Source organism: Plectropomus leopardus, chromosome 14 (assembly GCF_008729295.1).
Source record: "Plectropomus leopardus isolate mb chromosome 14, YSFRI_Pleo_2.0, whole genome shotgun sequence".
In the NCBI taxonomy this organism is placed as follows: domain Eukaryota; kingdom Metazoa; phylum Chordata; class Actinopteri; order Perciformes; family Serranidae; genus Plectropomus; species Plectropomus leopardus.
Window position 1 is genome coordinate 2,459,658 of NC_056476.1, and position 13,375 is coordinate 2,473,032.

General features: G+C 38.4%; 1 protein-coding gene across 1 annotated transcript in view; it reads right to left on the reverse strand.

Annotated features, from left to right (window-relative positions):
• Positions 1–13,375, reverse strand: part of atrn (attractin) — a 186,895-nt gene that overhangs the window by 135,286 nt on the left and 38,234 nt on the right. The window contains exons 6-10 of the mRNA XM_042500720.1: positions 11,442–11,610; positions 8,786–8,876; positions 6,257–6,506; positions 4,900–5,083; positions 2,136–2,290 (exon numbers count right to left, since the gene is read on the reverse strand). Of these exons, the coding sequence (XP_042356654.1) occupies positions 2,136–2,290; positions 4,900–5,083; positions 6,257–6,506; positions 8,786–8,876; positions 11,442–11,610 (849 nt within the window). The remainder of the gene's footprint in view (positions 1–2,135; positions 2,291–4,899; positions 5,084–6,256; positions 6,507–8,785; positions 8,877–11,441; positions 11,611–13,375) is intronic.

Consider the following 13,375-nt stretch of genomic DNA (forward strand, 5'->3'; position numbering starts at 1 on the left):
TTCTGCCTTTTCTTAAAGCAGACACACATACGGGAGTCGCTCTGTATCATTCTCTCTCTCTCTGCTGAGCGACTGTGTTACACAGACTGAAGGTTAAGCATCTTGATTAAAGGCACCTCAGCAGAACAAAGAGGAGAGCACAAGAATAAACATTAGAGACTCGAGATAACGTCCCCAAAGCAACCAGTGCCAGTCCCTCACTGACAAGTTAGTGCCTTTATTATTAAGCTTTGATCACTTTGTATTTACCTTCACCGGGAAACCCTCAGGGAGCCAAATGTGAACTGCAGCTCGAGGGGATGCTCGACACAATCGGATGTGACAATTGCCCCCCTAAAGACCTGACTTTCCTTCACGGTACAAATGTGAATAGAACACAAACATCAGTCAATCTAATAACAGATTTTAGGAAGAATTTCATGCTAGAATTTGCTCACAGCAGCTTTTGTCTGGAGTGGGGGAGTTTTGAGGATCTTTTGGGGATGGTTTTGTGTTTTGTCCAGTTGGGTGCACAGCCTCGAAGGGGCCAATCAAAAGGCTTATAAAGTTCATTATGTCTGGAAATCACTAAATATACAGACAATCGACATTATCCGAGTATGGATGGATTACTGAGCGGGCCTCCTGGACACAAGCCCACGGCCCCCTAGCCTTCACCTGAAAAATTGCACTCAAATTAACAAATACTGATGAGAAAGAGACTCAAAAAGATCACAGGGATGAGAAGGAACTACAAAGAGACATAAAATAACAACTGAGAGATACAAAATGACCAATAAAGACAGAAAAGGACTAAAAAAAGATCCAAAACGACCTCAAAGAAACACAAAATGCCTACAGAAAGACAAAAATTACTTCTAACAGATGCAAGATGCCAACAAAGAGACACAACAGGGACCAAAATAAAAAGGCAAAGTGACTACAAATAGACACAAAATAACCTTTAAGAAGAACAAAATGACCTCAAAAAGAGGCACAAAACAACCACAAGAAGACACAAAATTATCTAAAAAAGACAAAATGGCCTTGAAGAGATAAAAAACAACCTCAAGGAGACACAAAAAGATCTCAAAAAGACACAAAATGAATTTGAAGAGACAAAACAACAATAAGACACAAAAACCTCCAGGACACATGGAATAACAAAAAGAAGCATCGAGAGATGCAAAACAACATGTGAGTGTGTTAGTTGTATTTCGAGCCACACTGGTGTCTCGTGGGTTTGCGGTGAGGACTCTGTGAAGGCCAGTCAAATTCTCTCTCACCAAACTGGGAGAACCATTTCTCTATGCAGCTGCTTTCGTACACGAGGGCTTTTGTCATGTTGAAACAGGACCTGAAACTCTTGCCAAAAACGTGGAAATTGTCTTAAATATACCTGCACGCTGTAGCATTTCCACTCGCTGGGACAATGAGAACTAACCCAGACCACAAAAAGCCGAAGATGAAAAGTGCATAAATAATGTTTTTTCGTGTCCGTGAAGGTTCCTCTCTCTTATGCAGGTGAGACGATTTCTACAGCTGAATCCAAACTGATGGACTGGAGTTTCGATTGAAAACAACATCTTTATTCACAACTCCAGTCCAGCGATTTAGATTCAACTTTTTCCAGACAACGATCCGGCGCAGGAAAGCATTATTATGCACATAAATAAACCATGAAATCCAAAATAAGTTCTCAACACTCGCTTCGCTTCCTCTATCCAGGAAAATACCGTCACATACGGGTGCGTTCTCCCTGAAGATATTACAAAAACACGGATGGAAAACTTCAGAGCGCATTATTCTGAGCGATATATGTATGAAAAGGGGCCGTGCTTTACCGCCCGTGTACGTCGAGCAGCGACATTTGACCTTCTCCTGCTCCAGCGGAGCCGCTTGGTGTCCGACAACAAAACACTGCGGTTGTACCGAGCAGCTCCCAGGTGTGAGTGTGTGCGACTGTGTGAATGCAAAGCAGCTCGGTGCGGAGGAGAGAAAAAGATGATGCATGCTCTGCAGAAAAACCAGAGTGAGGCTGAGAGAAGAGACTGCAGGAGCCGCTGTTGTTCAGAGTGTGTGTGTGTGTGTGTGTGTGTGTGTGTGTGTGTGTGTGTGTGTGTGTGTGTGTGTGTGTGTGTGTGTGTGTGACTGACCCAGACTGTAGGCCAGGAAGTCGGAGGAGAAGCACTTGGCGCCGTGGCTCATGGACGTGTCGTTGTGTGTGTTTCCTCCAAACACCAGCATGGTGCCGCTCACTATCACCGCCGTGTGGAGGTAACGGAAGAAGCCGCTGTCTCTCAGGACCGTCCTGCAAACACACAGTAATAATAATAACTTTATTTATATAGTGCCTGTAAACAAATAAGGAATGACTGAATGTAAAAAGTGCTACAAAATTATTTTTCTTTTATCCTGTGACATAATTTTAAATTTAAAATTATTAAAATGATAAATATTCAGGTTATAAATATTCCGATTCAGGTTTCAAAAGCTTATTTGGTTAAAAAATATATATTTTCAATCTACTGACACCGTCACATTGTGCTGCGGTTTTTGTAAAAAAAGGGCAAAACTCCTTTTTGTTTGCAGCTGTTTTTTTTCCTCATATTTGTAAACTTCTCTGCAGAAAACATTAATGCATTGACGTCCTGCTGACCATCAATTTCTTACGACAGATTTTCTAACAAGAACTCTTCATCCAAAGCTCCAAAATAGATTCACAAATTAACATTTTGCACCATTACAGGTTAAAATACATGTCATTTATTGCAGAGCACATACATCAAACATTCATCCCACAGTGGGCTTTTCAGAGGTACACACACGGAGCAGCAAATAAAATGAAATAAAAAAGAAAACTATGAACAGTTAGAGAGAAATCTTTTCTTTACAATATAATCCATGATTTGTGAAAATAAAATAAAAATCAGATGTATGAGGTATTACAAAGTTCATCCATTTTTCCTTAATGTGAAGCAAATTGTTTTAATTTATAGCTGATGAATAATGTTATTGTCTCCACTTCGTAAAGTTGTGAGTTGGTCTCTCCTGTTTCTGTTTTTGAGTATATTCACCAACCACGTCTCTCTTCAGCTGTTCTTCAGGTAAATATCTGTATTAGATTTTTAAAACCTCCAAGTGACTGAAATATCACATTTGACCTTTTTTTAATAAATGCAAACTCTGTGGTAAACAGAGAGGAATTAAAGTAAACGGATCCAGTGAGAGTTCGGCCTTGAATATCAGCCTGTGTGTGTGTGTGTGTGTGTGTGTGTGTGTGAAGACTGCAGACTTCATTATCGACGTTTACAGTGATGCAGCCAATACAGAAAAGGAAGGTTTTCAAAAGTCATTTAATATAATGACTTTTTGCATAACTTGTTTTTTCTTGCTACCATTAATTTAATCTTAAGAAAATGACCACTGCAAATACAGCTGGTTCTGATACTCTGAAAATCCTCAGTTGTTTTGCAGTCTTCTTTTTTGAGACTTTGAGCAAAAATTAAAGAGTTAAGCATTTTTGCATAAATACTTTTGCAAATTAAAACCAAATTCAACTCAGTGCAATTGTATAATACCATAAATAAGCAGTGATACATCTGTTACGTACATCACCGGCTCCTAAATTTTTCCAGCTTGGGACCTCCTAACATGCTTGTCTTAATGTGCACGTCTATGATTTGTGAACATTTTGTTTGCATCATTTTAGAGACCTGAGGAGGCGAATGTTTTATGCAGCTTTAGAGAAAAAAGCAAAGTGTGAAAAATGAACATAAATCATACCTTATCTTATTATTTCCTTACTTTAGCAGCACACTGCATTAATAAGTGACACCGTACAGCAGGGCTACTCGACAATATTGTTCAGGGGTCACATTTTCATAACGCGAGGGGCCCGTGTGCCTGACATTTCCCTGAGCTATTATTCTCATTTGGTATACACATGACACAACTCGCCACTACATTTTTTAAACTTTTATTTTGCTACAGCGCAATTTACATTTTCTATTTGCATTTTTCCAACCCTCCTTGTTCTCTCGCCTCGGTGGAAACCGCCTGCAGCTCAGTCACAGTTTCACTGAGTGTGTGTGCTTTGACCGTCGGTCTCAGCTGAGTCATTCATGGCTTCCCAGTTGAATTTCGGTTGGTCTGGTTCGTGCAAACAGTTTATTTTTGGCAAAAGTTTAAATGAGACATGTCAAATAAAGTGACTTTAAAAAGATATCAGCATTTTTTATCAGTTTTTTTTTTTTTTAGGTTTTTCTGATAGAAGAGCTCCTAACAAATGATGTGTTTCAAGTCCATCAGAAATGTGAATTTTAAAAAATTATTTCTGTTTTTAAAGTTTCTAGGTGTGATAAATGGTCTAATTTTGGTATTTTTTTTAAAGAAAGCTTGCTTTTAAAACCTGAAGGGTGTAAGCTTCAGAGGCATTTAGGCCAGGTGCCAAGTTCTCCGTCTCTGATGGTTTTATGGATTTATTGTGGCTAAATGTATTTGCATGATAATTTTATATCTTCAGGTCTTCAATTTTATTTATTTATAAACAGCACTGATCTGCACTGCCTCTGTGAAATTTAAACAATGATACCTGCAACCTGGGGGAAAATAAAAATAAATAACAAAATAAATAAATAAAATTAAAAAAAAAAATCTAAAATAAAACATAAATTAAAAAAAATAAATAAAATGGGGAAATTTTAAAAAAAAAAATATCTGCATAGATGACGACGAAAAACATAAAAAATTTAAACATGGGATATGATCTGCCACCCCTGCCAGGAAAACTCAACACACTACCTTTATTTTCTTTACTTTTGTTTATTCCCTCCGTCCTAAAGTACGCGGGCCTCCGGTCAGTGTGAAATACTTGGCAGTATTGTTGATGTAAATGTGCGACAAAAGAGAAATCCTCACCATTTCCTCTTGTCCACATCGAACTTGTACAGGTCTCCGGCCAGGCCATACTTGTTGGCGCTGAAGGCCTTGTAGCCTCCGTGGATGTAGATGGCTCTGGTGCTCGGGTCGAAAACCGAGCTGTGGCCGTAGCCGCCTTGGACCAGCGCTCCGTCCGTGGACACCAGGCTCCACGTGTTCTTAGCTGGAGGGTCACACAAACATTTGAACTCACTTCAGGTTCATGAAATAAATACAGCACTGAGAAACGGGACAGTGCAGTCAGCTTTGGACAGGTCTTTGTGGAGGACGAGCTTTTGGTCCCAGCGGGGACGTAGTGGATGTAATTACAGCTTAAGTCAGTTCACACAGTGTTTTATTGGTGTAAGAGAGAGTTACGCAAATAAAAATCTTGTTATTATTGTTCCTTAAATTCATTATGAGTCCAAAAGTAGCTCCAAAGTGCCATCGGATTTTATTGGTGTTCATTCAGGTAATGATAATAACCAAATCACTTTCACATGCGCTCATGTCCATCGGCCACAGCAGCAGGTTCATTTATCCCATTTTCTCAGACAGATTGGCTTTTAGAAAACAATGAGACCTCTTAATTAAGTTTGGTTGCCTGCCAATGAGGGAGGTGGATTAGAGGAACACGCCACCCGGATCCAGACACGTAGCTTCTCCCGGTCGTTATAAACCAATATATTTAAGTTACTAGTTAAGGACCAGCTGAAGCAGTGATACTCAACAGACCAAATCGGGCCCCCGATAGGGTGCCAGGTGACCCCACTACCATTTTCTAATTCACAATAAAAATAAAGTGAGTCACACTGGACATTGTTTTTGTGCTTTTAGTAAACATAAGGTGCCAGAGTGTGTCCTCGATAAGAAACGACCTAAAGCCCTACAAACATCCAAAATCTTACAAACATCCAAAATCCTAAAAATGTCCTTAAATCATAGAAACAGCCCAAAATTCCTAAAAGTCCTACAAACATGCTAAAATCCTACAACCATCATTGATTCCTGGAAATGTTCTAAAATCCCACACACATCTTAAAATCCTGGAAGTGTGTTAAATCCTGGAAATGTCCTTAAGTCCAAGAAATGCTAAAATCCTAGAAACGTCCTAAAATCTTAAGGCATCCTAAAATCCTAGAAATGTCCTAAAATCCTAGAAATGTCCTGAAGTCCTAGAAACGTCCTAGAAACATCCTAAAATCTTAAAAACATCTTAAAGTCCCGGATTCGTCCTTAAGTCCTTAAAACATCCTAAAATCCTATGAATGGCCCTGAAGTCTTAGACACATGTATGGGGCTGCTACAGCGGGACCTGGACCTGCAGCTCTCTGCACAGGCAGCACCTTGGACTCACCGATGTTGTACTCCTGCACCAGGCTGATGTAACCGTACAGAGGACAGTGTCCAAACATCACCAGCATGACCGGGCTGTCCCCCTCCTGGACGGGAGGCACAATGTGAGCCGAGTGTCCCACCACGGCATAGTGCTCCTTGGCCCGGGGGCTCAGGAGGACCCAGGTCTGGTTCTGGATGTGGAAGACCCACAGCTGGCTGGACACGTTTCCCGTGGAGTCGATCTTTCCTCCGTACATGTAGATTTTCCCCTGAAAGACACAAAGACAGACAAAATTAGATCATACAGTCAAACTAAATTAGCATGAACAAAATCTAAATTACGCAGTGACATTTACAGCATGAAAGGTTGAAATCAAAGTTTTAAAGTTTTTATGTTACAATACAAAAATATTATACATTAATATTATCTACTTTCATTGAATTGAAATTGAAATTTAAAAAAAAGGGGGGGGGGGTTTTGGGTATTTATTTTTTTCTTTAAAATCTTTTGTGGTTTTGAAGGAATATTCCCTTTTTAAAAAAAAAAAGAAAGAAAAAAGGCTTTTTTTCTTAAAAAAAACTTTTGGCAATTTTTAAAGACAAAAATTTAGTTTTTTTTCTTAAAAAAAACAAAGTTTTTTTTTTAACGTGAATTTTTTTTTAAAGTGAGCTACTTTTATGACTTTATTTTCTTTTTCTTTTTTTCTTTTTTAAGAAAACCTGCCTGCACTAAAAATTACACCATTTATCACAGCTACAAACATAAAAACCTGAATCGTCTTTGGATTTTCAAATTTCCAACAGTCTTTCAACACATTATGTGTTATTATACAAATTTTTCGCTTTTTTTCCCTAAATAGTTATTTAGAACTCACTCAGACTTATCATTAAATTAGCAAATAATTCAGCAGTTAAAAACGAACCGATTAATTGTTGCAGCTCTTTAAGAAAGCTGTAAACTAACTACCTGGACTGCCACTCAAAACGCTCTAATGTCATTCATTATCATCATTTTCTGGCGTTGAGGAAGTCACGGGAAACCGCTCTGCTTCACCTATTGCTCATTTCCAGGAGAGACAGAGAAGTTGTGGCATCTTCAGTTTTTCTTTATAACCCAGTGAGGGGAAGTGTGCCTGAGAGCCCGACTCGGTACGTTATCTGCCTGTGCGAGACTTAAATCACTTCTATCTGTCATGCATCAGGACTGATTTGATTCCCGTTTTGTCTTTTCAAGCCCACATTGACTTGCGAGACGCATCCACACGCGCTGTGATGCAATTTGTGTATTACAAACACTCTGCGGCTCAAAGTCGCTCCTCTCACACCGCAGAGCAGACAGGCTGCGTCTTCTTCTGAATCCTCCTCTCTCTCATTTATTATTCCATCAGTGGCTCCGAACAGACTTTCTGGCTGAGAAGAAACGGTTTCGGCACTTCACTGCAGCATATCAAAGACCCTGAGATTTATATATTAGTTCCAGACAACAGACAGACACCACTGAAAGCATAAATAAAAAGGATGCAGAGTTTATAATATTTCAGCTCCATTTAATTTAGTTGTCAACTGTTCTTTTCTTATCCTCTTCTGACGGCCTTTTCACGTTACGCTCAGGCGGCAGAAGCTGCATATAAATGCACTGTAATAACAGAGCAATGCGCAGCGAGGAGTCATATTGTCTTTATGTTTGGTAATGCGTTTACCAAACATACAGGGTTCAGACACATTTTTAATTTTCCAGGACTTTGAGGTAATTTAAAGACCAAACATTCTCTGACACGACCATTTCATTACTATATTATAGCATCTAAAAATATATATTATTTTTTTTACGATATCAGAGCAGTATTATACTGTTAGTTATTAATGAAAGAGGAAGGGGTGGTGCAAAAAGAGGCAGGCATGTCAAATTATTTTTTTAGGTATTGGAAAGGGAATTTGTTTTTGATTTCGGCTGAGGGGAGGGCATGCAACTTTAAGTGGCTGTATTTTTATGTATTTTACTGCCGATTTTTAAAGAGAACATGCCTAAGGCAAATTTTGGCCCTTTTTTTCTTTATAAATTATTAGCAATTTTAAATCCAAAATTTTTTCTTAGAATTTTTTTTTTCATTTTCTTTAAAAAAAAGGCAAAAATGTGCTTTTTTTCAGTGTTTGGGGTTTAAAAGGCATTTTTTTTTAAATTAATGGCATTTTTTTTTCCTTAAAACTGTTTGGCTTTTTAAGATTTTTAAGAAAACATTGCAGTGACTTTTTTTCTTTAAAACTTTTGGGGGTTTGAAATGCATGTTTTCTGGAAAAAAATGCAATTTATTTTTTATTTTTATTGTCTTTGTTTTTTTCTATAAAATTATTTGGTGAAACTGCCTTCACCAGAAATTAACACTATTTATCACAACCATTAATTTTAAAAAATATTGTCAGATTTTTAAATAACTGACAGTCCTTGAACACATCATGTGTTGTTATACAGGTTTGTGAAGAACTTTCCCAAACCTTTAGTTCCATGACTTCCATGACTTTTTTAAGACCGTACGAACCCTCCACGTACCTCATGAAGAGCCAGTGAGTGGCCGTATCGTGGCGTGACAGTGTGGACGGAGGGGTCAAGGGTCAGCCAGCTCTTGTTGTTGAGGTTATATCTGAAGAATAAAAAAACAGAAAGGTGAGATAAACATTACAGAACAGATTTAAGAAGCTACAAAATGAGATTTGCTCACTTGCAAAAAGAATAAGTCCTGATGTCAAAATACAGAATCAGTCAAAAACTCCCTTAAACACTTGAATGTGAGATGAGGTTAAGCAAGTGCAGCCAGGCAAAGACAGACCCGCGGGGACGCTGGTACAGACGGAGACCTTGACTCAGAACTCAGGACATTGCTCCATTATCGCACTGCATGTTTGTCAGCGCAGTTTACGTCTGTATCTTTTTTGTGTCTTGCTGTTTGCACCTTATGCTTATTCGTTTATTCTTATGTTTCACAGCAGGACGAGGAAAAAGACAATTTTCTCCTTCTATGTTTTTAGGTTTTTTTAAGTGTTGATGACTGAATGCCAAATAAATGATTGATGCTGCGTTCACGTGAACGTAGATGACAAAATCAAACAGTCCGACAGAGCGGCAGCACGCAAAACAAGCCGAGAGAGAATAATTACACGCACATTAAGAAGGTGCAGAGTATCGAAAAACTGTACGTGAGGGAAGAAGTGACGCCTGCACACTTACTCCGTGTCACATGAGGTTAATAAAGACGCTTTGACCCGACTTGGATCTTCATCAGCTCAAAATGATTCACCTGACGAAGATCCGAGAAGCATCAAAACATCGTCTCTATCAAACGTGTGTGGCAGGTGGGAAGCGTGCAGGCGTCACTTTTTACCTCAGAGAGGCAAAACAAAACACAGCTGAAGATATGCTGAGATGATGATGTCTTATTGTTAACAAAGAATGCAGTAAAATGATTATATAAAGTATTTTGTGCACAGAAAAGGAGTGGAAAGGTTAGACCCCCCCCCCCCCCCCCCAAAAAAAAAGCAAGGCAAACACGGTTACATATTTAAAATAATGTGAAAAACTTCTCATCATTTTTAAGCACTTTTTCTAGGTCATACCTTTCTTTTTAAAAAATTAAATTAACATTTTTTCAATAATTACTATCATCGTTATTTTTTAAGTCGTTATTCATTTATTTACAATTTTTAAAAAATTATTATCATTATTATTATTATTAGTAGTAGTGTTTTGATATCAAGCTGATGTAAGAATGTAAAGGGTTCTATGCAGTTTCAGGGCATTCTTTATTTGTAATTTATTTATTTATTCTCATCATTATTATTATTATTATTATTATTATTATTATTATTATTATTATTATTATTATTATTATTCTTTATATTTATTTATTATTATATTATTTTTACTATTATTATTATGTTTTAATATCGAGCTGATGTAAGACTGTGAAGGGTAATCGGCAGATTCAGGGTGTTTTTTGCTCCTGTCACATTTTGCTCTCTGCGATCTTGTTTTTCACGGTTATATAAATGTCCTGCATCTCTATGGAAACACAGAGAACTCAAAAATGTCTTTTGAGCATTATATCATGGTAATAATGCTATAAATTGCATATTCAAAAACATTTAAGATACATTTCTATCATAATTTAATTTATAAAAATTGGGAGATAATAGAATCTATACATCTGACATTTTTCAAAGTGCCCACAAGTGTTCCTAATTTTAGAGGAAAAAATGAGGACTTCATATGCTATATATGTTAAACTAGTTACAAATTTCAATCTCTCTTTTTCTCTCCTCGGTGCTCCGTGGGTTCGATTTCTTTGGGTTTGAATGTTTTTGGAAACATTCAGGGTAATCTAAGCGCATAACTTGATAAATTATATAACATCGGGTTTACACGTTTAGACATTGTAATTAATAAATATTAAATTAACCTTTAAATTGAAGTGTATTATGAAAAGACTGTGGTAAATAATGACAAAAAGATACATGTTCTTCAGTCAAGTGAACCCTGTTAAACCTGCTTCCCAACTAACTTATCAACAAGACGAGTCATCGCGTGCCATCACTGTGTTTCCTTCTGTCGTGGTTTTGTTTCACACACTCTATCAAAGCACTGCTCTTAAATACTTGTTACACTGCAGCAACATCAGAAACACGCCAAACAGCTGTGCCATCGTCCAGTTCAACTTTATCAAGGTCGCAAACACAGACAGTTGTGTGGAGTTTGCAGAATGCTCTGTGTCGTGCAATCGACACTGTGCAGAAATAAAAGGGCCTTGTCCTTCTGCAGCCCATAAAACCAAAATATGAGCCGAGGGGATCAGTGTGAGCGTGCTGGGTGGAGCTCATGGTGAGGAGCATCGGCCTATCCTGTAATTTTATGGTTTTAATAACATCCTTCGCCCGACGCACAGCTGTCTGTGCAGAGCCGTGTTCTTTACTTGTTGATTTTCAGCAGACAGGAAGAAGCCACTGGACAGCCAAGCATTATCGCTCCGTATAACAAGGCATGGAAGTTAAAAATACTGAAATGTTTGCAACAGAGACACTGTGTTTCAAAAGCGCATTCCCCACAGTCGCATAGCAACAGCAGGACTCGTGTCTCGCAGCTCTCTCCGATGATAGCGGCGGCCAAATGCCCAGAATCCGAGAGTGTGTTTGCAGTCACAGGGGAGAGTACTCACGCTTTGACCATGTGATAGTCGGAGGCGTTGAAGACGTAGCCTCCGATGACCCACATGATGCCCTGGTCCACCACGGCCTTGTGGGAAGCCCTCGCCAGCCCGGCCTCGGTGTATTCCTCCCGGCTCCAGAAGGAGGAGTTGGCAGGCACGGAGACGAAGCAGTCTGGACCTGAAGAGGGAAGGAAACCAGAGTCAGGGCGCCACGGAGAATAAATGACGCAGGAAGCTCAGTTAATTTTGTTTTTTCACACGTATGAAAGATTAACACGATAAACAAAACCATTTAGAGCACTGATTCTCAACTTACGGCCCAAGGGCCAAATCTGGGCCCCGATAGGGTCCCGGATGGCCCCCCCAACCATTTTCTCATGTCTTGTTTTTGTACTTTTAGTCTACATAAGTGCATAAAACAGCATCAAAATAGAGATAGTTTATCAAAAAAAGTGCTAGAGGAGGATCCCCCACCCCACAGACAGAGGTCATATCTAAGCTGCTGATGTCCCAAAATCCAAGAAACATCCCAAAATCCTAGAAATGTCCCGAAAACCTGAAAACATCCTAACATCCCAGTAATGTTCTGAAATTTTAGAAACATCCCAAAATCCTAGAAATGTCCTGAAAACCTAAAAACATCCTAAAATCCTAGAATATTGCTAAAATACTAGGAATGTTGTAAAATCTGAAAAATGTCCTAAAATCCTGGAAACATGTACCGCACTGCTCCCACTGGCCCCCGGCCTCCTGTCATTTTGCAAAAGTGGACCCGAATAAAACAAGTATTCCTGTTTTAGAGAAACATAAAAACAGCCTTAAAGGAGATAAAATGCAGATAAAGAGAATCAGCATAAACACAAGAAAAAAATGCATCTGATGAAAAAGTTCCTGCACTAAAGGAGGGTTAAACTTTCACAGGCGTTCATTAGTCCACTTTAAAATCCTGCAGCAGAGGGAACAGAAACAAGGGGCCATCTACTCTCCATGATATGACTGTAGGTGAAAAAAACATGATCCATTATTGATTTCTCCTGAATTATAAAAGGAAAATGTGAAAGAAAAGGGCAGAGAGGTTAAAGAAGCATTTTAAAGCCTTCAGATAAGTGAGGCTGATTATGCAGATGCAGTAATTTAGCATCAGAGAGTTTCTGAAATTTATCTGCTGTGTAAAGAAAAAATGATAAATTAAAGAACGCGAATTTGATGTTTGTAGACGTTTATCTTTTTTAATATTCATTCAGCAAACAATTAACTATTAAAAGGGCAGGTCAGATCTTTTGCAGTGGGGTTGTATGAGGTACTTGTACACAGTTGGTGTATTACTCACAGCAGATGGCAGCAGTGCCACCACACTGTAACATATTTTAGCCACCTAAAAAAAAACTATCAGTTTAAGTTGAACCCTATATTTAGAGAGTCATCCCTTTTTAACCGAAACTGCTTCACCTCTCTCTTCAAAGCCAGACCCCACTGAGAAAAACACTAATTTAACATCGCAGTTATGTATAATTATCACATAATTATGTTTTTAGCACTTTTTTCAAGCCATTTCCTTTCCTTGTTTTTTATTTTCTTAATAATCTCTTTTCTTTTTTTGTGTGTGCTAATTTTCAGGTAATTTTCTTGTAATTTTTTTACTAATTCCTTGCTAATTTGGGGTAATTTCTTGTAAAGTTGCTCCTTGCCTTCCTCATGTGTCTTTGAAAGAGATTAAACCAATTTGCTCGAGTTTCAAAGGGGATAAGCGGCTTTAAATAACATTTTTTCTGATTTAAAACGTGAAAACAACACACTCAAGCTCAAGGTGGAAAACCTCGATGGCTGGTCGGCTGCAAAAAAACTGACTGTCGGCATTCCTTTGTCGATACTGATTTATTTTAGGGCGTTAAAATACGTTTTGTTGCTGCTCCGTCCACAGACGGACATTCAGCTTCCCCTCC